General features: G+C 51.3%; 1 protein-coding gene across 3 annotated transcripts; it reads right to left on the bottom strand.

Annotated features, from left to right (window-relative positions):
* Nucleotides 1-570: 570 nt before the first annotated feature.
* Nucleotides 571-26,957, bottom strand: LOC138102171 (inositol 1,4,5-trisphosphate receptor-interacting protein-like 1). 3 transcript variants are annotated; one of them, XM_068999909.1, is made up of 3 exons: nt 26,868-26,957; nt 20,614-20,725; nt 571-11,030 (listed from the first exon to the last, which is right to left on the bottom strand). In XM_068999909.1, the coding sequence occupies exon 3, from the start codon at nt 7,079-7,081 to the stop codon at nt 5,171-5,173; it is 1,911 nt and encodes a 636-aa protein (XP_068856010.1). In that variant the 5' UTR covers nt 7,082-11,030; nt 20,614-20,725; nt 26,868-26,957; the 3' UTR covers nt 571-5,170. The 3 variants fall into 3 exon arrangements, 1 of the variants encoding a protein (XP_068856010.1); XR_011147340.1 differs by lacking the exon at nt 571-11,030 and adding an exon at nt 12,244-17,683 and having other exon boundaries at nt 17,792-20,725; XR_011147339.1 differs by lacking the exon at nt 571-11,030 and adding an exon at nt 12,244-20,086.

Raw genomic sequence — 26,957 nt, 5'->3', positions numbered from 1 at the left:
TGGGAACGGGAACGGGAGTGGGAACGGGAACGGGAACGGGAGTGGGAACGGGAACGGGAGTGGGAATGGGAACGGGAGTGGGGGGTAGGGAACGGGAGCAGGAATGTAGGGTAGGGAACAGGAGCGGGAATGTGGGGTAGGGAACGGGGCAACGGGAGCAGGAATGTGGATGAGAAAGGGGATGGGGGGATGGGAGTGGTAATATGGGATAAGGAATGGGGGAACGGGAATGTGGGATAGAGAATGGGGGAATGGGAGCGGAAATGTGGGATAAGGAATGGGAACGGGACTGGGAATGGGAACAGGGATCTGGAACGGGACTGGGATCAGGAGCTGCGATGGGAATGGGACCACGACACAGGAACAGGAGGCACCGGAGACTGGGTGGGGGGGGTGACACCGGGGTGAGGGGGGTCCGGGTCAGGGGGACACAGGGAAAGGGGCACCAGGAATCGGAACGGGATGGGACAGAGGGGAGATGGGGACGGGGGGGTACTGGGGATCGGGTGGGGGGTAATAGGGGGGGTGACAACGGGACAGGGCGTGACAGCGGACCAAGGGGGACACGGGGACACTGTGGACCGGCTAGGGGAGACACCCTGGACAGGGGGTGACACACAGACCGAGAAGGAGACACGGGCTCTGCTGGGTCCCCCCAGAGACCGAGCAGCTTGTCTTCGGATGATTTTATGATGTGTATCCCATATCGCTGCCCTATGCCCAGAAATTAATTTTTGTGCCTTTCTATGCCTTTAAACTGAGCCTGAGAGGGAGAAGGAAAAACAGCAAAACTTTTTCAAAGCAGTTTGCAGCTTGTTCAAGGTCACACAGAGATAGGGATTTTTTTTTCCAGCTGCGGCAGGGGAGTGAGGAAGCACCCAGCTTGCTGCTTTCCAGTCAGCTTTTGGCCAGTGGTTCAGCTTCTTTTTCTCCGGAGACAGAGAGATGATTTTTTTTCCTTCCCTGGAATTTTGGATTTTCTCCCTTTTCTACTGGACTGCTTCAACATCAGAGCACATCCCCAGGTGCCACATCCACACATTCCTTAAGTCCCTGCAGGCATGGCAATCGCCTCAATTCCATGGGTGGCCTGTGCCAGTGCTTGACAACCCTTTCAGAGGAGACCCTTTGCCCTAATACCCAATGTAAAGCACTCCTGGCACAACTTGAGGCCATTTCTTCTTCTCCTGTCCCTTGGGAGCAGAGCCTGACCTGCACTAGCTCCACCCTCCTGTCTGGGAGTTGCAGGCAGTGAGAAGGTTCCTGTCTGATCCTGCTCTTCTCCAGTGTCAGCCCCTGCAGCTCCCTCAGCCCCTGCTCATCAGACTTCTTCTCCAGCCTCTTCCCCAGCTCCCTTCCCTTCCCTTCTCTTCTCTGCACACACTCCAGCCTCTCAAGGTCTTGCTTGATGGGAGGGGCCCAAAACTCATCCCAAGACTCCAGGAAACTTACAGCTGCTCCACTGAACTCTCCAAAGAGAGCAAGGGTGAGTGATGCTGACATTTCTCCCAGCTACTCAGGGAATATCTTGCCTGCCTCTTCACGCTGCCTGCCTGCTTTATACCAGAGCCCCTCCACGAAATCTGCCTTGTTGGCCTTCGCCCATGAATACTCAACCCCATCAGCACCAGCATGAAGCTCGAGACAGTTGGAATCCTCCCTTACACAGACACCAACCCCAGCGCCTCTCCTCCCTTGCCTGTCCCTTCTGAAGGCTTTCTAGCCATCAGCAACAGTGCTCCAGTGTGGGACTCATCCCACCATGGCTCTGGCATGGCAACCATGTCCCGCTTTTCCCGACCTGCAACCACTCCCAGCTGCTGCACTTTGTTGGCCATGCTGCACAAAGTGGCGAGGAAGCACTTCAGTTGAGCTCTTGATCTCGCTACCTTTTTGGAGGGGGATGAAAGGAATAAGAGAAATGTGTCTTGACACACAGATAGCGTGAATCTGCTTGTCCATAGGGCCAGGAACTCACAGATAGGGAAGGCACAAAAGAAGTTCTCCCTTCTAGAAAATGTTACTGATTGGCACGCACTGTTGCTCAGCCAAGGCCGTGTGAAATTCCTGAACTTAGAGAAGAAGAACAAAGGCTTAAGAGAGTTAAGAATAGTGTTTGGTTCTAGATCTGTATATAAAGAAACCAGAGGGTGCATATTAGAGGGGGCCATAGAGACGGCGACTTGGGAAGTCTGTACCTTCCGAGTACCTCAGGCAATGGGGGAAGGAAGAGGGTGATGCACCTGGAAATTAGGATCAAAAAGGAGGCTGCGCCCCACAACAATTGGAGACACGCCATGAGAAATGTCCCGTGGCCTCTGCCTTTATTCCAATAAGACTACAGGACACCTGTGTGTCTTTTCCAGACTAAACCTCGGGTGTTGTGAATTTTTTCCGCACAGGGAGAGGCCCTAATCCTTCAGAGACCATTCTCAAGCTCTTCTCTGCTTTCTGACCCATCAAGAAGCCCTGTGTCCTTGCTGCTGCACGCATCTCCCACGGCTCTCTGCCGGCCGCACAGCGGAGCCGCCAGCTCCGGCTGGCAGGGCCTCAGCGCCCTGTGCCCTGTGCCCTTTGGCCCCGCTGGCCGCGCCAGGCCCTGCCTGCTGCCCTGATGGTGGCACTCGTGGCCCCAGTGCTCTCCAAGGGCTTCTCCGGGGGCACCTTCCTGTGGCCTTTCAGTCCCTGCACGAGGCCCAGCCGAGACCTGCAGAGGGGCTGTTCCCAAGGGCCTGGAGGCACAGCCCCAGGGGCAGTGGCTTGCCACTGACAGAGGGTGGGCTTAGGCTGGAGATGTGCAAGAAATTCTGGGCTCGGAGGCTGGCGAGGCCCTGGCCCACGCTGCCCACAGAAGCTGTGGCTGCCCCATGGCTGGCAGTGTTCCAGGCCAGCTTGGCCGGGGCTCAGAGCAACCTGGCCTAGTGGGAGGTGTCCCTGCCCTTGGCAGCAGGCTCGCAACAAGACGATTTTCAAGGAGCCTCCCAAGCCAAGGCCTTCTGTGATTCTGTGATCACAGGATCCCGGGGCAGCTGGCCTTCATTTCTGCTTAGAACCGCTTCAGCATGCTAAGTTGGGCTGAGTTCAAGGAGACTGTTCACGAGCCCAGATTGCCAGCGCCTGAGATTTACCAATGCTCTGGGTCTGGCTGAGATCAATCAAGTCTTGCACGCTCCAGATTCTGGAATATTGTCGTTTATTGAAGCAAGGACAAAGCAGCTTCTGGCCTTCCACTCATAAATGCACTAACTGTAGAGCATGAGTAGATGTCCCAGCAGAGAGCGACACTATACAAGGCTTGACTTGTGCATAAAAATAATATCATCGAGGTAATCTATCATAGGCATGTCATAAATGGATCTATTTTCTTAAAATCTTTCCAGACATAAATGCACTGAGAGCAATATTATGTGTCACAACAGATAGTGACACTAAATATGTGCTATATTGTTATTATTTAAACCTAATTACCTACTCAACTCTTTCTAAATATTTTGTAGCATATTTTATCTAGATGATCATTTGATCATTTTCATTCTATTTTATCATAGAATAATGACGTATTTGGTATCTTTTCTATTATTTAGATTAGTGTATTGTTTTGTTTGATTATACTATACTATTATATATGATCATTAATAAACTTTAGAGTATCCACTATGTATAGATGATCTATATACATCTATGAAATAAAAATCTAGATTCTTATATAGTCACAGTTTTTGGCCAGCTCCGACACAGTCAGACCCAAAGGTGTCCCTTCTGGGGAAATGGAGAGACACCGTCCATTGGCTGATGGCGGGCAAGCAGCGCTGATTGTTCCCCTTGGTCTTTTGTTCCCTGTTTCTGTTTCCTTTTTCTGTCCCACATTCCCGCTTCTTTCCTCCTCTAAGTTTTGGCCCTTGCCAAAGGCCGGGAACAATTGCTGGTTACAGCTAGGCTTTGGTGGCTTTGGCCGTGCACATAAGGCAGGCGCTCTCTTGGTGCGAATCCTCAGGAGCGGCAAAGGTCATATGCAAGTAGGGCTCAGTGCGGATCTGGGTGACTTGTTTTGGAGATGGAAATGATACGAGGAGGTAGAATCAACCTTGCCATGGCCCTGCACCTGCTGAGGAGGCGGGAAAGGCCGTGGGACCTGGGCCGGAGTCTTTGCACACATCCTCTTCTCCTTGAAGGACCAGATTTGTACGACAGCTTGTTCTGCACAGTGAAGGGCAGTGAGGCCGATGGTGCTAGAGAGGTGCAGGTGCTCTTCTGGGCCTCAGGGAAACAACATGGGGCCGAGAGGCCTCTGCTTCACTGCAGACGTCATTCTGTGCTTAGGCCTTGCTGCAGCCAGGGGCAAGAGAGCTGAGAGGCCCAGCTGATGTTTTTCTCAAGCAGCCCCATCAATTCTCTGCTGACTTCAAGCAGCTCTGCAGCACATCTGGCATTCAGCGCAGTGAGCGAGCACTGCAGCACATTGCCCAGAGGTTGTGGAGTCTCCCTGAGCGCAGATAGTCAAGAACCATCTGAAGGCAATCCTTTGCAAGGCGCAGCGGGAAGACCCTGCTGGAGTAGCCCTGGCCAAGATGATCCCACCGGTGCTCCTTCCAAACGTTAACTCCTCTGGCATTCGCAGATCTGCATCTTTGCACAAGGTGAAGCTCTCCGAGGGAAAGTGGAGTCTGAGAAAGAGTTGGGGGCAGTCGCAGTCCTGGTGCTAATGGGAGTCTCTCTCACAAGGCCCCTGGGCACGGCCTCTTCAGCTCCATCAGCTTTGACTCCCCGAATGTTCTTTTGCTCTTGAGGAAAGGTGTGGCAGCAATTCCCACTGTCTGTTGAGCAGTGCCCTCCCCACATTCTGCACGCTCCGGTCAGCGTCAGCTGCAGCCCAGGGAGCAGATTGTGCCCACAGAGCCCAGAGAACACAAAATGGAATCAGAGTATTTCCTCTTGCGTGGTCCCTGATCTGTGTAGCCAACCCGGTCATCCGTGCATGCAGTGCTGAGGAGACTGTTGAGATGACACCGCTGCTGCTGCTGCTGCTGCTGCTGGCAGAGTGCTGCTGCACAGCATTTTCCCTTCCCTCTCTGTGTCCCACACTGTTCCTTCTTTTCCCCTGTACAATGAGGGGCTTCTCTGCTGCCAGCTGCCGGCCCCACAAGCACAGCTCTAAGCAGGAGAAGCTCTTTCAGTGCTCATCGTTCAGGGTTCGTGTGAACCGCTTTCGCAGATCCACGTACTCACTCATCGCCTGGGAGTGGGCAACGGGATCCATCACCAGGTGGTGGAAGAGATTGCACATCTCGGCCATCTGCACCTCTGGGGGCAACCTGATCTCCCCAGGAAGGCTCCGGTTGCCCACGATGAAGTGGTTGAGGCATCTCACTTGCACGCAGAAGCGCAGGCCCTCGCTGATATCCACCAGTCGCCTGACAAAATCTCTCCTGCGCCACCGTGACACGGGGATGATGGACAGGAGGTGCATGACAATGGTCTTGATGGTGTAGGTGGAAAAGCCTGAGCCCAGCTGCAGACGGCTGAAGAACTGCAGGCATTTGAGGTGCAAGCTGTCAGGGGGGGCCTGCCTGGCGATGGACTTGAAGAACTTCATCTCTGCCACGGCGTAGCTCTCAGGCCATGTTGTGCTTGGCGTGCAGGCCTCCCTCGGCTGGCTGCTCACAAAGATGTCTGAGTCGCCTTGCCGCACCCCAAACAGCACCTCAATGCGGAAGCTTGCTGCGCCGTTGCTCGCCTGGAATTGGCAGGAGCGTCTGGAGGGCAGCAGCACTAAATGCCAATTGTGGGACTGAGGCAAAGCTGGCCAGATTGCTCTCACCAGTTGGTAGAACCAGCGGGCAGTTTTCTGCACGTCGAGGTAGGAGCCGGTGCACAGGGTGTGTAGGAGGCTGGCATGCTGATTGCTCCGCAGCTCCTCCTGGGGCTGGTGCAGGAAGCACAGCATCTTCTCACCCTGCTGCTCCCTGCTGCAGGTGCACTCCAGCTGCACGCGGACACGGAAGTTCCTCCCGCGCCTCTGCCCTGCAGTGTCCAGCTCCAGCTGGAAGGAGTGGCCTCGGGGAGGATTCATGGGTACCAGCACACGGTACACAACATCCTGCTCACGGGGACTCCAACCTTCGAAGGCACTGCCCACCCCGATGGCTCGTTGCAGCACCGGGTAGAAACTGTTGGACAAGACGTGGCCAAAGTAAATGGCAAAATTGTCCATCAGGTTGGTTGTCCACTCACAGCCTTCCTGCAGGTCCTCTACAGGCCACTGGATGCGCTCCATTGCAATCCTTCCGAAGTTATCTTCACCCTCGTCCTCTTCTTCTTGGACTCCATTTGCAGCATCATTGTTGTTTTCTGCATTTGCAGCCTCACGGACAACTTCATTTCCAACATCGTCTTCTTCATTTGCAGCAACATTGCCGACTTGCTGTACATTGCCATCATCATTGTTGTCTTCCTCCCGATTGGCATCATTGGCTTCTTCTTCTTCTTCATTTCCAACATCTTCTTCTTGGTTTGCATCCGCATTTCTGACTTCCTCTTCATTTGCACCATCATTTTCTTCTTCACGTTCCTCTCTCCTCAGGCTCCTTTTCCGCCAGATAAACCATAGGGCCAAGAGAAGGAGCAGGAGCCCAGCAAATTCCCAGACCTGCCAGTGCTGCAAGGCAGACCACGGCAGGTCTCCCCAGGCCCCTCCACTCTGCCTCAGCATAAGCTGCTCCACCTCCCGCTCCAGAAGAATCCTCTCCACTTCCTGGTGCATCGCATGCACCTCCATGCTCAGACGCCTCGCCTCATCCAAAGCATCTCCTGCGGGCTGCGGGTACGGGATAAGGCTTTGCAAGAGCAAGAGCCAGAACAGCCAGTGACCCATGGTCTGCAGGAGGATGGAGAGAAGGCCTTGAGTGGGCTGGGGAGGGAGGCAGCTGCCACTGGGGGCAGCAGGGACGGCAGTCACAGGCATCTGGGGCCAGGAAGGACAGGGCCCCAGACAGCTGGCAGGCAGCAAGGCCTGTCCCGCTGCCCCAGCAGCAGCGGCACCGTGCCCTGCCCCAGGCTCTCCCATGAGGGGCTGTCCCTGCATGCAGGGGGACAAGCCAGCCTCGGGTGCAGCGTTTCCGCCCCGGCCCTCGTCCCCAGCCCAGCCTCCCCGCCACGTGTGCACTCACCGCTTGCCCAAGCAATACAGGGCCAGCGTTACCTGCTGGGGCCTTTTAGAGCTGCCCCCATTGTGACACGTCGCCCGGGATGTCACAGGGGGCACAGCACAGCACAGCCAGGCCAGCAGCACCCTTTGTCTCCAGCCCAGCTCAGGCACTCAGTGTAGCCTGAAGCAATCAAAGGCTGGACACACACAAAGTGCAGACAGGACTGCAGGTCAGGTAGGCAAAGAACTCCAGGTGTGGTTTCTGTGAGAACCTTCCAGAAGGGTTATAGCTGCAGCTTGAGAAGCTCTTTTGCTGACACAATTTGCAGTGGAGTGGAAGACCTGACCCTAGTGGCTCCATGGGTGTGGTCCCTCTAAAGGGCCTCTGTACCTTCACTATGGTTTAGGAGGAGTATCCACCCGCTCACACACACAGTCTGTGCATGAACCAGAGACAGAGGGGTGAGAGGGGTTCTCTGCATGCAATTCCGAGGCCTTTAGTGGCAACACACCCGAAGGGAGGCAGAGGCAAAAAGAACACCAAATCAAAAGCCCGTGCCAGTTTGATCCCAAAAACTCCCAAAGGCGGGCAGAGCATCCAATAGCAATAGTCTGAGGGCTAGGGGGCAGAGGCAAGGTTGAATGACAGAACAGGGGCCAATGGGGAAAGGGATGGGAGGGGGGAGAGGGCCAGTGACCAGCAGAATCTAGACAAAGGGAGAGCTTTCTAGCACAGTGTTGTTAGGAGAGACCACTTTTAGGGAAACTTGAGGGGTGTGACGTGCACTGAGCCCCTGCTACATCTCCCCCTAATTTACTTTAAAAGGAGGCCTCCCCCAATTACTTGCAACTAACTAAGGTGGGAACCATTCTTCCCCTTTCTGTGAGCGGGGAAAGTGGATTTTGATTTTAGCAGTGAGCATCCAGGGTTGTGGCGGTATTGGAAACAACGAATGGATGGCAGAACAACCAGAAACACCCCCAAAGCCTCAGGAGGGAAGCAACCCCTCCCCCGAGTTCCCAATGTCCCAACAATTCCCGAGTTCCTTTTTGACGGTGCTGGATGTGGTGGACCTTTCTGGGCTACCGAGGCTGCTATTTCCATGCTCTCATCAGCCACAGCATCCGCAGCCACAGCAGCGTCTCTGGGTACTTGCTCAGGTTAGGGACATCTAGGAGACGGCAGGGTGACAGGTGCCGGGTTCCATGGGGGAGTTGGGGCCGATGTCTCTGTAAGGGTCTCAAACAAGGATGTTAAGGATCATGGCAAGATTATTGAAAGGTCGAGTCACTCGAGAATACCTGAAACTGGAAATGTTCATTCTCCCTTTATCAATTTCCCTTTTCCATCCCCCCTCTTCAAAAAAGAAGGTAGGTACAGGGTATAGGAAGGGGAAGGGTTTATTCGGGCAGGGAAACCATGAGGGAAGGTCAGGGGGGTTCAGGGGGATTTTAAACTGAAACAGTCTGGAGGGGCCCCAAATTAGATGTTCACGTGGCTTGTCACTTGGCGTCGCCGTCGCCTCCAGGCGGCACTAGTCTCGTCTTTGTCTGCTTCAGGGTCAGGGTTATCTGTGTTTTTTCTTGTGTCTTCGGGGGCTGTTGTCAGTGGTCCAAGGTAGGGCTTGATATTCTTTCCCAGCACCCATTTCAAACCTGCTGGTGTGGAAACACAAGCATATCCCCTCCCCCAGGTGGGGAAAGGGTCCCCGAATTTGACAGCTCTCTGGATCCTTGACCAGCACTGGCGGCTGTTCCTTTAATTTGGCCTGTGTGGCATTGGTAAAGTGTCGGAACACTGGGGGAGGGGTGGGTTCTGAGAAGGAGTGGTTTAAGAAATTGATGGTAAAGAGAGCTTTGCAGAGTCTCACAATGGGAGAATCAACCTCTGCACCTCCGCCTTGTTGGTCAAGGACCCTCTGGAGAGTTTGGTGGGTCCTTTCAACAATAGACTGTCCTGTGGGGGAGTGAGGTATGCCTGTGGTGTGCTGGGTGCCCCACTGACTAAAGAAATCTTGCAAATTATTAGAAACATAGGCAGGACCGTTGTCCGTTGTCACTTCTTTGGGCACTCCCAGGGTGGAAAAGGCAAGGAGAAAGTGTTTTATCACGTCTGTTGCCTTTTCTCCCGCAGGGCAGATGCAAAGATGGCTCCAGAGAAAGTGTCTACTGACAAATGGACGTATTTCAGTCTCCCAAACTGGGGGACAAGGGTGACATCTGTCTGCCACAATTGGCAGCTGCTGAGGCCGTGGGGGTTTACCCCTGTGCCCAAAGATGGTACCTGGTACTGTTGACAGCAAGGGCACGTCGCTACAATTGCCCTTCCTTCCTTCCTTCCTTCCTGCCTGCCTGCCTGCCTTCCTGCCTGCCTTCCTGCCTGCCCTCCTGCCTGCCTTCCTGCCTGCCTTCCCTACCTTCCCTACCTTCCCTACCTTCCTTCCTTCCTTTCCTTTCCTCCCTCCGTCCCTCCCTCCCTGCCTCCCTCCATCACATGTGAGGGGGGAGTGGGAGAGATTTAGGATAAGGTTTTGGCTTTCTACTCTTGTCCCTCCTGAACGTTTGCAGCGATTGTAGGCTGCAAAAGCAGCCTGTTTGTGGAAAACACATGGAAAACCTGCAGAGATTTATTCTTAAATTGTTGAGCTAGCTCTCCATTCTCAATCCTTCTGCTTTGTTTTGCACTTTGATTACTCTCTGTCTATTTGGTCCTTGTCTACTGAAACTGATAAACTCAGGTGGAACAGGGAGTAAAAGAAACAGAACCATGAAATGGGGAAAGAGTTGGTGAGAATCCTTTGAAAGAAATGGCACTGGTCTAAGAAGCAGGGACATTCCCTTTCTTCCTGCTGAGAAAAGAAAAGTGGAGTGGAGGACATCCAGATTTCATAGCAAAAATCCCCACGTACACTTCTTAGGTAGAGACAGTAAATGCTGGCCCTGGGCATCTGCTCCAGGAATGACAGTGGGGAGGAAGACAACCTAGTCCTGTGTCTCAGCTCATGCAAAGGGCCCGTCCAGGAGCAGCACAGGGAAGACGAGGAGCAGCAAGAGCACGGGCCTGGGCTGGCTGAAAGGGGACTCCTGGGCCCATGGGCAGAGTGGGGGTACATGAAAACCATCAGGGTCACAAATTCCTGCCTCGGGACCCTTCCAGGACTCCTTGGGCATTAAGCATCTGGATAGGACACCAGGACTGGTGCTTCCAGGCCGAGCACCACCCCTTCTGTTCTGCACAAATCATCTTTCAGTGCCACAAACATTTCTCAGCCTTTTCAGAGTATTTCTGTAGCATCGTGACAGACACTAAATAAGAAAGAAAAAGAGGTCTGTATGGTTTCTCCAAGACCAAAAGAAGTGATTTCTATATGCAATTCACAGCCCAAAAAAGCCATCTATTGAAATAAATAATAAGTGATCAAATGGATCCTGTAGGGTATAACTGGATTATATCCAGAGAAAATGTAAAATACGGCTTTGGAAAGTCATTTTTAAAGCTTTAAGTACACTTGCATTTTTAGGGATAGCCATTCCTCAGGCCTCTGTCTTGCAACACATTCTCCTGGCATCCCCGGGAAATTCTCAACTCCACAGACAATGCCTGTCTCCGGGACTTCCCTGCCAGCCACCAGGTTTCTTTTCCTGGGCACTGTATTAGTGAAAGTTCAGGCAGAAAGCATTCTGCTGCTTTCATCTGTGCTCCTGAGAAATGAGGCTTTTGTGAGGCCCATTTCACTTTTCTCGGGGAAGAACCCCAGGCCAGCTTGTGTCACCTGAGCTGTGCTTTCTTCTCGCGCTTTCCTGAGCCTGAGGGTGCTGCAGTGTGCACAGGGTGAAGCTCTAATCCCAGCTGGCTCCATCTGGCTGGGCAGGCTGTGTCAGCCACCTGGAAAAATGAACGTCACAAGGGCTAAAGAGTGCAAGGAAACCTTCAAAACAAAAAAGCCACAGTGACACAGGCAGAGCTTCAGCAGCACCAGCTGACGGTGTAAAATCCCTTAAACAGATGATGTAAAGCTGGAATGGATTGATTCCAGCATCCCAGTGCACCATCTTCTCAGTACCTGCTTAAAACGTGGTTAAAACCTGGTCCAGGCAGCGCTCCTCTGAACCTCTGGGAACACCAGAGCCCATAAAACACCTGCCAGGCCTCACCAAATCCCAGGCTTGCTCACAGAAAACCACACTTTGATTAAGCAGCACATTTAGAATTTTGCCACTTGTCCTCTTATGTTCTGCGTCCTTGAAAGTGGAAATGTGGCTGGAATTTACTTCATTTTGCAGCTGTGGGAGGGAGGAAGTTACTACCAGGTTGCTTTATTGCACAGAGACTTTTAAGGGATCAACACTGGAATGCAACCATCACATGCAAAGGTTCTGCTTGATAGCAAGTATCCAGAAACTGACAGTCAAAGTAAGTTCCATGGAAACTGGAAACCTTGGGAACTAAATGCAGAAAGGGCTCCTGGAAGGCCTGAAAACCCAGTATTCATCTTTCTGGAAAGTCCCCTTCCACTGGCCGCATGGACCAGCAGCCAACTTGTGGGAAAACAAGATGGCAATGAGGGACAAATGAGCTGCATTTCATGAAGAAAAGCTACTTCTGTTTAAAAGGAGAATGAGATCGATAGAGCAAAACCCCTTGGGTCTTTCCCCACTTCTTAGAGTCTTTTAGATCCATTTGATGTTTGGGTTCTTTCTGGGACTAAGGTCTGCACAGAGGTCCTGCCTACCTCTATTTGAGCACAGCAGGCTCACCTGAGGTCAGAACTGGCCTTGGAACAGCAGTGGCAATACACCTCTTTCCAACTGACTCGATTCCAGCAATGTCCCAGCAGCAATGGCTGTGCAAGGCTCAGAGAAACAAACCAGAAGATGCCATAGCTGTGCCAAAAGCAGCAGCCTGAAACATTCCTAAAGGAGAAGTGCATAATTGGGATGGAATTAAGAGTAGCTTCCATTCCATTGAAATAGAAGCCTTTTCAATGGGCATCATGAACACAGCGTCTGAGGCTTTGGGGACACTGGCATGGCACCACGTGGCACAAGGTGCAAGGGCCTTGGAGTGTCTGAGCAGTGTGAGACTCAAAGTGTGAGTAGGCAGGACATCCTGCTCAACAAAGATCACTCTCAAATCCAAAGCCCAAGAACAGCAGCACAGAGAGGAGATAAAAACCCCCTGCGGGGAAGGGGAAAGCAGCATAAACCCCTCAGCACTGATTTCCACAGACCACGGCCATCCCTGCTGACCAGGTGTGTGTGGTATTTTATAGCCACAGATGCTGTAGAACATCAGAGTTAAAGATCAACAGCTCTGCATGTGTAGGGACAGTGTTAAATCATGGACTCACAGAGTCACAGAATCCCTAAGGCTGGAAAAGATCTCTGAGATTATCGAGTCCAAGCTGTGCCCGACCCCCACCGTGTCACCCAGCCCAGAGCCCTGAGTGCCACGTCCAGGCCTTCCTTGCACACCTCCAGGCATGGGGACTCCGAAAGCTCCCTGGGCAGCCCCTGCCAATGCCTGACCAACCTTTCCAGCAAGAAATCCATCCTGATGGCCAACCCGAGCCTCCCCTGTAACAGCTTGAGGCCCTTTCCTCTCATCCTGTGCCTTGTTCCCCGGGAGCAGAGCCCCGGGGACCCCCAGCTGGCTGCCCCCTCCGGTCAGGGAGTTGTGGAGAGCCAGAAGGTGCCCCCTAAACCTCCTGGAGAAATCCAGGCTGAGCCCCTGCAGCTCCCTCAGCTGCTCCTGGGGCCCCAGACCCTTCCTCAGCCCCGTTCCCTTCCCTGGACATGCTCCAGCCCCTCCAGGCCTCTCTGGCCGCCAGAGACCCAGAACTGGACATGGAATTCAATGGACCTCAGCAGTGCCCAACACATGGGGGTGATCACTTCCCTGGCCCTGCTGGCCACACTACTTTTGATCCAGGCTAGGATGTCATTGGCCCTCTTGGCCTGGGATCTAACCATTGCTATCAAGTTCTCTGCTAATGAATGGATTTAGCACAATTTGGGTTTCAAGTTTAAAAGTGGCCTGATTTGTTCACCCTCTAAACACTGCCATGAAAGCAATCCCTGCATCTCTGATCAATCTCCATATGTTCACTTGCAAAGGGTTGGATAGCACAGATTGCTGTTCAGAACTCCATGCCCAGCTGACATTTACCGTAGGTTCACCCTGTAAGCTCCGGTTCTATGGCCTGGCCATTCAATACCTGTTACTCTAGGGTTTAAGAGCAGAATCATTTGGTTTCTGATGCAGCTGCAGCCCTGACAGGCAGGTGACAAACAAGGCCACCTGGCCAGGCCCACTCCTGCCAAGGACTGGCTTTTGTGTCAGAGGGGGTTTTTACAAAGACTACAGGCAGCAAAATGGGCATTTCAGCTCCAAGAGCAAGCAGATCCATTCATTTGAAGAATTTCTGGGCCTGAAGTGGAGCCACAGGAAATGCATGCAAGCAAGTCAACCTTCTCAATGCATCCTTTTTCTAAAGGAGGAAACTAGGCCTGCAAAGGTGAGGTGCCTGCTGACAAACAGGGAAAGGCTGGATGGTTTTTGGGGAGACATATGGAATAGTCCCCAACTAAAAAGTCCTTTCCCCACAGCAGTTAAAATGTGGTATCACTCTTGGCCAGGAGCCCCTTTTGGCCACCTGGAACTGCTGCTTGGCTGCTCCTTGGCTTGGCTGCATGCCACCAGGGAAAGGCTCAGCTTCCAGGCCACACTTGTGTCCTCCTGCACTGCAGCATAGTGTGAGCTTCCGTATTTCTGTGGCTACACAGACATCAAATTCCTCATTTCATGGCACAAATCCCCAGGGAAATACTGCCAGGGCCTGTTTATTTCTTCAGGACAAACTACTGCTCCTGGACTCTCAGAAGTCACAAGCCCACTGCAGCAAGAGCAAAATATACACCTCATATGTACTTCTAATGCAAGGGACAGCATCATCATTTAAGTTATTTCCACAGTTTATCGTCAGTTTAAATGAGGGATCAGCCATCAAGTAGCTTGGACGGCTTTCCTTGGAGTAAAAGCACCTTGCATGGTGCCTGTTGTTCCCCTGGAGTGATTCTATATGAACACCCAGCAGGGAATCTAGAGACGTATTCCTTAGTCTCCTTCCAGCAAGAATAATTGTCAGAATTGTCAGGGAAAATCTGCCGTAAAATACCTGTGGAAATTCAAATGAACACCAGCAAAGACGAAAGCACAACTGGCTCGGCTTTGACAAAGATGCTGTAGAAACTGGAAGTGACCAAAGTCATCCTGCTCAATGAATGAGGACCAAAGCTGCTCTGGGCCGCTTGTGCTTATAAATTCAGCTGCAAATAAAATGGGATGTCAAGCACTGCATGATTTCCTCACAGTAAATCACAACAGCTACCTATGAAGCACTGAGTAAATAAGCTTCCAGGAGACTTCCAGGCTCATTGTCATGCCTGATTTTTAAAGTTATCCGGAAACCCTTTAGATACCTTAGAGATTTCTATCTCTCTCTATCTCATCAGCTTTTCATAAGAGATCCCCTGCAGACACTTCCAGGGCACACTTTAGGAGACATCCTTCTCCTGTTTATGCCCATGCAGCCCATGGCATTGCTGGTGATTGACAGGTGTTGTAAACAGGAGAAGTCCTGTTCCAAGGCACCCCTCAGCACAGGCTTCCCCACACAAGCCACAGGGAAGGCATGGTGTTAAGAAGGGACACTTGTCTAGTGCCAGTGCCTTCACCTCTCTGCCTGGGCCTGAGGGAGCCTATGTGTAAATCACCAGCCGGTGATGAGGACTCAAGGTCCACAACAGGCGCATTTCTGAGAGTTTGAGCTTGGACCAGCCCTGCTCCAGTCTTGGAGACCAAATACCCATGAAGGGCTGGAGTATTTCAGTGTCTCTTAGGCTTTAGTTGCATTCAAATGGTTTCCTTTCCCAAGTGATTATCAGCAAAACACTGAAAAGCCTTTCAAGTGTGCCTTTTCCTTTGGTACCTTTTACCTAAGAATACCACCACTGGTTCATCACATAAAAGGTACAAACTGCTGAAATGCTGTGAATTGCTGTGAAGTCTGGGCTGAAGCTGGGTTTAGATGTGACTCTGGTCAGGATGCTCTTAGGGCCAGCTCTGAAGTTATATCAACTGATACTGTAAGCTTGACTTAACAGTGGCACTGGCTAAGGGAGTCAGTCTTTACATGCTTAGGAATATTTCACCTCACTGCCTGCTGCTTTTATGGGCACAGGTGTAGTTACAGGTGCTTGAGGCAAAGCACAGCGGGCAGATTCCTGTTTCCCATTCCCACCTTCCTGCAGGACATTGGCAGAACATGGTTGTTTCTGTTACAGAGTGGTTTTCACAGGCTGGACTCCCTGGGCTTGCATTAGAAGGAAAATAAGGAGGGTCACAGCGGCACTGGGATAAATTCCCAGCCATGTCTTAACTCCAAAGGGGTGCTGCTTAGTCATTCAGGGCTAGATTAAATGGATTTATAGGTTCTAAGACAGTGTCTTGCTACCACAGGGAGCCTGACACCCCAGGAGCTCAGGCTGTGCCCACCCACTGCCAGCCCAGCCCCACCTCGCTCCCCCACATCCCAGGCAGGCAGACTCCACTGAGGAAAAGTCATTGCTTCTCAGTTAAAACAGGCGTGCAGGTTAAGAAACAAAGACAAATGAAACCAACTCCTCCCGCTGCCCACACTCTCCTCAGGCTGGAGAGTGAAATCAGTGGATTTGCTACAGCTTTAAAAAAGTGTGTTTTCACATCATGCACAGCTGTTAAATTGTAGAAGGCATATCACTGCAGGGTAAAATTTATTTATAAATGATTACAAGTTGTAAAGAATTGTGGAAAATGTTCCAAACAAATCCAAGAGCATAATTTTCTTTGTTTCTCTTAACTCTGATAATTTCACACTCACCAGAGAATTCCCTTCTAAAATCAGGAGAGAGGGCTCACCGAAAAATGCAGAGGCTGTTGCACACGTGACGTGTGCAGCACTAAGTTTAGGATAAGTGCGATGTGAAAATTCTGGACTCGTTGGGAAATTGATTTCCCTTTCAGCATAGTTAAGAATGCCATCATTTGCCCCTTTATATTGCAGAGCAATATAAACACAGGAGAAGTCACATGGTTCAGGAGGCAAAGGAAAAAACTCCAGAGATGAGCTGTTGGAATCCAGTTTCAAAAGGGGCTGAAAGGCTCACATAGCTCCAATTTAAACTGGGAAATTCCAAGAGGAAATGATGCTGACTATTGCAATTTAGGAGGGTTTAGATGGGCTATTAGGAAGGAATTGCTCCCTGTGAGGGTGGTGAGGCCCTGGCACAGGGTGCCCAGAGAAGCTGTGGATGCCCCTGGATCCCTGGAAGTGTCCAAGGCCAGGCTGGATGGGGCTTGGAGCAGCCTGGGCTAGTGGAAGGTTTCCTTGCCCATGGAAGGGGGTGGCACTGCATGGGCTTTAAGGTCCCTCCCAAGCCAAAGCATTCCATGATTCCGTAAGTCTCTGGTTCTACAAATTACTGTGAAACCTTTCCCATCAGTGTAGAGAAGTCAAGTCCCTCCTGCTTAGAGATCCTAAGGATAACATTTGATGTGTTTGTGTCATTTGTTAGAATTATGTCATGGCCCTGGAACAGAAGGAGATTCCTCTAAAACAAAATACTGGCATCTTAACATCTTTAAATGTAAAAGTTTTGTGTGTGGCATCTACAAACAATGACTGTGAATGAGGCTGCATGTCACACTCTCCAGTATTAATTGCTCCTGCTGGGGTCCATGTTCCCCAGCTGCTCCTCATCATCTTCTGATTGATGAGTCATCTCTGGCTCTTTTCCCCTGCCCACAGCTGGTCCCTTGTGTAACAGCCTCCTTTTGTCACTTATTTGCTTAGGTGTTTTTGAAGGAATGTGGGCTGCGATTAATTTATTGATGTGTTTGTCTGCCCCAAACTGTACCTCCAGTTGAATCAGAAGCTGTTCCTCCTCTTTTGTCCACACTCGTTTGTGGGCTCCTCGGGCAGAGGTGCCCTTGGGGCGGGATGCAGCAATCCTCTTCTGGCTCCTGATAACAGGATGAGCATGTCTTTCGTGTTGTCCCAGGCCAATCTTTGTCAAAAAATCCCTTCCACATACCTCACAGATCCACTCCCCTGCTGGAGCCGTTTTTGTGGCTCCCCTGCATTTGGGATAGTGACAAGCAATACTGTGATGGTTCAGACTTTCCTTACCGCAGCCGGCACACCGAATACAGATCTTTCTTTTCATGTGGGCTCTCTTCAGGTGTTCAATCAAGTCCAACACACGGTCCGCCCGGGTGCCACAGCATGGACAGGATGGATTTTGGTCGGGAATTGTCACCGTCAGGATGTCCTCCGGGGCCGAATCCGTGCTGTTTGCTGGTCCGCGTGGGGACGTTCTTGCTGTGCCATCCTTTGATTCCTCATCGTTTCTTCCGCTGCCGTTCTCTCTGACCACCAGGAGGCAGCTGTTCTTTCCCATGTTGTGTTTAGGTGAGAGATCTTCCTCTACCCCCATGTACTAGTTTGAAAGCAAACCAGTGAGAGACTCCAAGTCAGAACTGCAATTGAATAGGAAAATTAAAATAAATGCAATAGTGCAGAAACACTGACAGAGTCAGGACACAACCTGATGCCCTGTCCGTCAGGGTGGTGGGAGCAGTCCGATTCAATGGTGGCTGCAGTCCTCCTGAAGTGATAGATGTGGTTCTGTTGAAGCGGTGATCCTGTAGAAGGGTCTGGCCTTCCTCCGAAGGGCCAGTGGTGGTTATGTAGCTCCTGTGCTCTGGGAATCCACTAGGAAAGGCTGGCTGTGGTGCTCCAAACCTCAGATTACATCCAGGTAGGAATGCTTGGCTCCTCCCCCTGGGCGGAGGATCTCCCAATGGGCTGATGTAATTTTATGAGTCATGCAGTGTGGCCTTGATGGCCCATTAACAGAACATATGCCCTGGAGGGAGTTATCAGGGATGTGTCATGGAAGAGATAAAGAACACTGCCCCACCTGGTTTTAACAGATGGTGATACAATACATCCTTTTGCTTACATCTTACATTGCAACCTAAGACAAGCAGTTTTAAGAAAACTGAACACCAAAACAACACATGGTGCCCCCTCTCAATCCACACTGAGAGCTTTGTAAATAGGACATTGTCCAAGTTCCTGGAACACATTCCAAGGCAAAGTAGCCAGCCCAAAGCATCCTGCTACAGCTGCCAGTGGTCTCCAGACTGCTAAAGAGCCCTTGGCTCAAAGGCACTCCCAGGGCTTCCATCCTCAGTCCCACAGGGCTACAGGCTTCTAAAGAGCCCTGAGTTCACCTGCACTCCCAGAGCCCTCTGGGCTCCTAAAGATCCCTGCAGCCACCCACAGTCATAGGGACTGCATGGTGACATCACATTTGGCGCCATCCTGCTCCAAAGCAGAGAGGTCAAAGAGAGGCAAATAGGCCCCACGGCGACTTCTCAAGGCTTTTTGGGCTGCTAAAGAGACAAGTTACCAAGGAGTGTTTGAGATTGCTTAAAGAATCACTGGCAAAGGTATGGGTAAAAAAAGGTTCATTATAAAAGTGACAGCATAACAAGCCTCACTCTACTACTTACACAATGGTTAAGGCACAGCGAGGAAAAGCAACAAACAAAAATCCAAAGCCACTCAACCCAAACTGAAAGAAAGTGAAAATTTTATCTGTCTCTGTGTGTGTGTGTGTGTGTGTGTGTGTGTGAAAGGAATAGAAAGGGTAAGGATAAAAAAGAATGTGGCCAAGAGGCTTGATAGCATTTCACTTGATAGCATTTCAACTTAGCAACATTTCACTTGGTAACCTAAGTTCAAATTACAATTTAGCGGAGGAGCAACACCGTACTTCAACTACACAACACTTAGAACTGACCTGAAACCCAGCACCTCAGCAAAGGACCCACACAGGCTTTACCACAGCACAAGAGCAACTTACAGGCCTGACCTCGGGACAAACCTAAAGCACTTCAGTGTCCAGGGGAGCAGCTCCTCTCCCGCCTTCCAGAGAGCACATGCACACCTGCACACACACAAGCACACAAAGAGCCTGCACAAGGTACCTGTGAAAAATTCCCCTCCAAGGCACTGAAATACTCCCTGCAGATGCCTTGGCATCTTCTCACCAAAGGGAAAAGGCCGAGGCCTCCAGGAGTGGGGGTGTCGGCAGCCCAGGAGCCGTCGTCCTTCAGGGATCCCCCGAGAGCAGCCAAGGGGAGAGTTCCCGGCTCACAGGGGCCCCACTCACAGGGACTTTGCTGCTCACCGCTGCTGCGGCCCAGCACAGCTCCAGGGGGGCTCCTTTGGCACCCCTGGGGTGGCCTTTAGTCACAACAAGGTTTCATCCTGGCCCCACTTGCGATCTGCCGCTTTCTCTGCTCACAGGCCCTCCATGCTGACATCCCATGTCATCCTGGGGCTCTTTCATCTTCCAAAGACATCTGAGGGCAGGGCCACTCACAGTGACTCCGTGGCAAAACCAGAGGTGTCTCTAGGTGCTAAGGAGCCCTTTTGGCAACTGCACTCCCCGGGGTTCCATGGGAACATCCCAGGGCTCTCTATGTTCCTAAGGAACAGGCAGGGGAAGGGCAATCCCAGGGCCTCCAGGGTAACATCCCAGCAATCTCCACGCTGCTAAGGAGCCACGATGTCACAGGAACTCACAGGCCATCTACAGTGACATTCCAGAGGGCTCTCTGCTGCTGCCGGAGAGCACTGATGTCACAGGCACTCACACTTGGCCCCCGGAGACATTCCAGGAGGTTCCATGTTGCCAAACAGCTGGGATGTCACAGGACTCACAGGGGCTCCATGGGGACATCCCAGGGGTCTCAAAGGCTGCAAAAGAACCATGAGGACTCGTGCTGCCACAGGGCCTCCGTGGGGACATCCCGGCCTCTCCATGCTGCTAAAGAGATGGGATGGCACAGGAACTTTAACATCACTTAAAGAATCATGGGAAAGGTATCAGGAAATCAGGAAAGAAAGATTTCATATCAAAGCCACAGCAGGACAAGGTTCCTTGACAAGCTTCACTCTACTACTGACACAACGGTTAAGGCACAGCGAGGAAAAGCAACAAACAAAATCCAGAGTCAGTCAATCCAAAATGAAATACCATGAAAATCATCTGTGCATGTGTGTGAGTGTGTGCATGTCTTTGTCAAGATGCTATAAAGAGTAAGGATAAAAAGAACATGGCCCAAAGGCTCAATAGCACTTCACTTAACTAAAAGGTAGCAACATTTAAACTTATAAGTTAAACTTAACCATTTAGCAGTGGAATAACACTGAAAAGCTTTTAGACTCAACCATACTTCAACTTAAACAACACTTAACCTAGAACTGAACTCAAACCAGACACCTCAGAACAGGACCCATACAGGATTCACCATACCTCTATAGTAACTTTACTTACAAGCATAACTTACTTACAGTTGTAAAGCACTTAAAGATCCAGGAGAGCAGCCCCTCTCCCACATTCCAGAGAGGACATGCACACCTGCACGCAGTGTTTACCATTCAGGCACAAACAAAGTTTCCAAGGCTGTTAAAATAAAAAAAAACCAGGAACATGTTAGACAGCACCAGTTGCTGGGAGTGCACATTGTTTTTGATAAGCTCAAGAGTAGCTCAGCCAAGCTGCAGTTTGTCAAGGCCGAGGCCTAACCAGCATTTCTCAGATCATGGGGAGGCTGAAAAATGGGAGGGAAGGGGAATGCACCACCACAAGCCATGAGATCACACCTGATCACAGGCCCTCCATGCTGACATCCTGTGTCATCACAGGTGTTATAAACATATATTATATTGGCTTCTCACAAAGTATAAAGGTAGATATTATATAATGTTAGAAATGCTTTTTTGCATTTGCTGTGTGGATGTAGTTTTCTCTCTTTTTAGCAAGAATGTTAGCAAGTGTGAGCAAGTAAGATACCCTCCAAGGGAACAGAGGATGAGGCCCAAGGAGCTGCTAATCAACACTTTGTCCAGGGAACAAAAGGGCCCAAAGGCTGCTCCGCCCAGAGAACAGGTGGCCAGGAGAGTCTGAGACCCGTTATCACCGCTCTGCCTGGGGGGCAAAGAGGCCAAAGCTGCAATCAGCCCTGACTGTCTGGAGAATTAAGAGATCCACCCTACCATCAACTCTTACCTAGCGGGCCCAACCCCAAGAATCAAGAGAAATAAAACCACAAGGCAGAAGACTATGCATGCTCTAAAAAGGCGGAACCAAGGAGTGGCCATGCAGAACAGCTCCGGGAAAAGTTTGAATATGAATGAAGAACAGACAGTAAAAGTGGTATAAAAAGGACTCACCTCTGGCATCAGGTGTGCTCTTGGCAGAGCGCCAAGGCACTCGGCCATTACCCCTTTGCTTTATTTTATGTGTCTCTTATTGTCTTTATATTAAACTCTTTAAATTCTCACAGGAGAGTGAACCTCGTTTTTCACAACTGGGGGCTCGTCCCGGAGCTACACCTCGCCTCTGAAAAGCGTGGGAGGATTCAAGAAGCAAGGCTAAGGCGCCTCCTGCCCAAGTTGGCAGGAACCTTGCTTAGCATCCTCTGGCGTGATTTGGTGGAAGCAGGGCAACACCCGGAGGACAAGAAAGACACAAAAATAAAGCAAATGAAAGAGAGCGCTCTCGACAAAAATCCCACAGACACTGGAAAAGAAACAGGACTGGTAAGTATTGTCCAAAGAAAAAGGGGGTGGTTACGGGAGATGAGTGTGTGTGAATGAGACGCGGGCTGGTTGCCCCCAGATCTGCGAAGCGAGTGTGGCAGTCTCTGAGTGCTGCGGTTCCGTCTTGTTCACGAGAACAGCGGCCAGCGAGGAGACGAAGTGAGAGATAAGAGGAGTGAAAGAATCTCCCGGGGTGACTGGGACGGGGTCCCAGGGAAGGGGTTGCAAAGTGGGAGCTACCCCCCCCCCCCCCCCCATATGCTGGGTTGAGGAAAACTCCAAGAGCACCCAGGGCCTAAAAGTACCCCAAGAGAAGTTGGGGGTTTGGATGCTAGCAATGCTGGGTTGAGGGAAATCCAAGAGCACCCACAATCCTAAGGATTATATCATACCCATGGGTGGATACTAACAAGTGACTTGAAAGAGGTACCTTATTATTCTGTTGTGAGTAGGAATGAGTGAGTGAACAAATATTAAAAAGAGTGAATGTGTGAATGAAAAACTGTGTAATTAGAAGTTAACTTTGTTTTTGGGGAAGGTGGGCTAAATTTTTTTTGGTTTTTTGTACTGTGAAAAGGTGGGTAGTATTTTACAGCAGTGAAGATTAGTGTTTTAAAGGAATGAATTAGTATTTCAAAGGGAGGGATAAATTGGTATTTTGAGTAATAGAGAACTCCTTGAAAAATGGGGCAACAACCTAGTAAATTAAGTTCAAACTATAAAAGGGTGCCAGAAGATATACCCCAAGACAGTCCCCTCGGGGTCAAACTCGCAAACTGGGAAACTGATCCTTCTACAAAAGGAAAAGATAAAGTAAAAATGATTCAATTCTGCATGAAAGAGTGGGTAAAAAAGGAAATCAGATCCGATCATGTGTACTGGCCAAAATATGGGTGTGATGAGGCATGGATTTGCCAGGCTCTCAATGTATTTGTAAATTCAAAAGAGCCATCTCACCCTGAGGAGAGAGAATATGCTTCTTGCTGGACAGGAATTACAAAACCTCTGGGAACCAAAGTCTTTAAAATTTCAGAAACCGCAGAGGAAAAGCAAACAGAAGAGAAAAAAGGCTGAGACCCTTTAGAAGTATTGCCTCCGCCGCCAGCACCAGAAGCTGCCCTCCTCCCCCTGGCTCCGGGGCTTTCCCCCGCCAGCCCCCCCTCCGCCCGCACCGGGGGCCTTTCCCCCGCCAGCCCTCCCGCCCCAATGGAGCTGGGGGGGAGCCCTGCCCCCGCCCATGCCGGGGATCCCACCCTTCCCATATATCTCGGGAATCCCAGCACCCTCAATTGAATCAAGGGAAAGGTCACACGTCCCGGCTTCAGCCCCCACCTCTCCTGCCTTGAGAAACCCGGCTTTAGCCCCGGTGCCCGCCTCCTGTGCTCCGGAATATCTGGCTTCACTGCCATACCCCACCCCCACCCTCTGCACCACAGAATATTCAGCTTCAGCGCCAGACTTTGAATCTGCCCCTCCTCCCCAGGGCAGTTCGGTGCTTTCTTCCCGAATCAACCCTCTTCTTAACGAAGGAGCACCATACCAGAATACAGGAGGTGCCATTAAGGCTCAGAGGCAGCCCAACAAGCCCTCCATTGCTAAACAAACAGAGGGAAGCCGAGAAATTCATTTATTTCCATTAAGAGAAGTACCTATGGGAGGAGGGGGAACAGGCTTTGTAAATGCTCCTCTAACCTCTACAGAGGTTAGGAATTTCAAAAAAGAAAGGATTATTAGAAGACCCCATAGGTACAGCTGAGCAGTTGGACCAGTTCTTAGGTCCCAACATTTTCACTTGGGAAGAAATGCAATCAATAATGAAAATAATATTCTCCCAAGAAGAAAGAGAAATGATTAGAATTGCTGGAATAAAAATTTGGGAAAGAGAAAACCAACAAGGTCCACCCGGGGATCAGAAAATGCCCATTACACCTCCTAACTGGAACCAAAATGATGAAGCTGGGAGGGGACATATGAATGACTATCGTAATTTGATAATCAAGGTAATAAAAGAGGGGGCACCCCGAGGACAAAATGTCAGAAAGGCCTTTGAGGGGCAGCAAGGGAAGGAAGAAACCCTGACTGAGTGGCTGGAGAGGCTCCAAAAGAATATGAAACAATATTCTGGGATAGACCCGGAGTCCCTAGCAGGGCAAGCCCTGCTAAGAGTTAACTTTGTCACTCATGCCTGGCCAGATATTAGAAAAAAATTGGAAAAAATAGAAGACTGGTATGAGAAACCATTACAAGACCTAGTAAGGGAAGCTCAAAAGATATATGTCCGGAGGGATGAAGAAAAAGCCAAAGTGGAAGCAAAGATCATGATAGCCACTATGCAAGAGAGTACCTTCCAAAAAAAATCTAAAGCCCTCAGGTAACACTCCTAAACATTCCAGATTCAGAAATGGTGGAAAAGAGAAAAATAAAACCTCAGCACAATTAAGGTTCCAAGAACAACCCAGGGATGCCTGTTTTTATTGCAAGGAAGAAGGGCATATCAAAGAGAATGCCCCCACCTGAGGAGGGATCTGAAAATATTTCAAGAAACACACACAGAAGAAAAATAGGGAAGTCATGGGCTCTGTTTTTTGGGGGATAAATACCATCTGGAGCCTTTGATAACTTTAAAAGTAGGCCCCCAAGAGGAAGTATTAGAATTTACAGTTGACACTGGGGCAGAAAGGACTTGTGTGATGAATATTCCAAAAGGGTGTGATGTAAGTAATGATATGGTAAAAGTAACAGGAGCAAAGGGGAAAGGATTTAAGGTCCCTGTCATTAAAGATGTGGTTATTGAAGGGGAAACAAAAATAGGGATAGGGGATGTTTTGTTAGTTCCTGGGGCTGGCAGCAATTTTTTGGGAAGGGATTTACAAATCCAACTGGGGATTGGAGTCATACCAGAAGAAGGGAAAATGACGGCCAAAGTGTTAAAACTTAGCCAAGAAGATGAAAGCAAAATTAACAAAGAGGTTTGGGCTGGGGAAGGGAATAGAGATGGACTAGATATTGACCCCATAAGGGTCACAATTGAAAAAGAAGAATGTCCCATTCGTGTACATCAGTACCCTATATCTTTAGAAGGGAGAAAAGGCTTAAAACCAGTGATAGAAGAATTAATAAAGGATGGGACACTAGAACCTTGTAAATCCCCTCATAATACCCCTATTCTCCCAGTAAAGAAATCTGATGGAAATTACAGATTAGTGCAAGATTTAAGAGAAGTAAACAAAAGAACACGGGCCTGCTACCCTATGGTTCCTAATCCCTACACTCTTTTAAGCAAAGTTCCACCTCAACATCAGTGGTTTAGTGTGGTGGATCTTAAAGATGCCTTTTGGGCCTGCCCACTGGCAGAGGAAAGCCAAAATATTTTTGCCTTTGAATGGGAAGATCCAAAGACAGGGAAAAAGAACCAACTGAGGTGGACTAAACTGCCACAGGGGTATTGTGAGGCCACTCCTGGCAGTGGCTTTCGTGGCTGAAGATGCACTTCTGGAGTGTGACCAGGGTGAGGAGGCTCAGGGGCTGCAGCACCTCCAACCCCACCGGCCCCCCGCCGGCTGCCACTGTTGCCACCCCCTACTTGGCCTGCGGGGATGGACTGCATCAGGGAGGGAACAGGGAGGGGACAGGGACAGGGACAAGGGATGGGGACCGGGGGGGGCATTGGGGGTGGGACAGGGGGCAGAGTTGGAGTGGGGGTGTGGGACAGGGATGGGGTGATGAGCGAGGGGTGGGGTTGGGGTTTGAGGGCAGGTTTGGGTTTGGGGTATGGGACAGTAGAGGATTTGGGGTACAGGACAAGACTCGGGGTGCAGGACAGGACTCAGGGTGCAGCAGTGGGTACAGGACAGAGTTTTGGGTGCAGGACTCAGGGTTTGGGATGCACGTCAGAGTTCAGGACTTGGGGTTGAGGTCAGGATTTGGGGTGCGAATGGGGACTCGTGCGCATCTCGGATCTCTCACGAGCAGCACGCGGGTGCTCTGGTTGAAGATTCCCAGGTAATTCCGAAGCACAGTCCCCGTGGAAGGCGGGCGTCAGGAGTCGCCGGTGCCGCGCCCAGCGCTGCCCGCGGCTCAGCAGCAGCCCCTCCCCTGGGGGGGGACACCGGGGTCCGCCAGGGGCACCCACGGGGGTTGTCCCTGTCCCCTGCTGCCCCTGACCCCTGTGACACACCCAGATCCATCCTGGGGGCACCCAGAGGGGTTGTCCCTGTCCCCCGGTGCCCTGTCCTGTGTGACACACCCGGATCCACCGGGGGTACCCAGGGATTCTGCCCCCAAAACCTGCTGTCTCCTCCCCTGTGACATCTGTACCCACCAGGGGCACCCAGGGGGGCTGTCCCTGTCCCCCGCTGCCCCTGACCCCTGTGAGACACCCAGATCCATCCTGCGGGCACCCAGGGGGTCTCTCACGTCCCCCACTGCCCCTGTTACACACCCGGATCCATCTGGGGAGGCACTCAGGGGTGCTGTCCCCACCCCTGTGACACCCAGCTCCATTCGGGGGGCAGCCAGGGGTGGTGTCCCCACCCCAACCCCCCCCCCCCCCCCCCACTCACCCAGCCAGGGCTTGAGGAAGCTGTAGAAAAGTTCGTCCTTGGGAGCCACAAAGGCTGTGGGGGACAGAGACGGGGTGGGCAGGGGTTCACTGGGGTGGCATCAGGTCCCCTGGGTGGGGACACTGGGGGTGGGGCCCCCCTGTCTGCACCCATAACCCTCAGGTGGGGACCCCGGGGTGGGCACCCTCTCCCAGCACCCATGGCCACTACATGGGGGGCAACCAGAGGCTGGACATGGTGACACCTTTGGGTGGTCTTGGGGAACCTCAAGGACAGATTGGTGGCCACTATAGGGTGGCGTTTGGCCTGGCCATGGTGACGCCTCTGAGGACCTGTGGGGTTGGGTTGGTGGCCACTGCCCGGGCACTGCCAGGTCTCTGTGCCAGCTGTGGTGACACCCGTGGGTGGCCCTGGGGACCCATTGGATGTCCCATGTCCCACCTGAGGCACTGAGGAGTGGCCGGAGGGTGCTGGGGTGGAAGAGACGCAGGACAGGCAGCCAGGGAAGTCCCCACCAGAGGCAGCCGTGAC

The sequence above is a fragment of the Aphelocoma coerulescens genome, unplaced genomic scaffold (assembly GCF_041296385.1).
Source record: "Aphelocoma coerulescens isolate FSJ_1873_10779 unplaced genomic scaffold, UR_Acoe_1.0 HiC_scaffold_63, whole genome shotgun sequence".
NCBI classification, from domain to species: Eukaryota; Metazoa; Chordata; class Aves; order Passeriformes; family Corvidae; genus Aphelocoma; species Aphelocoma coerulescens.
This window is presented reverse-complemented; position numbering and strand designations above follow the sequence as displayed.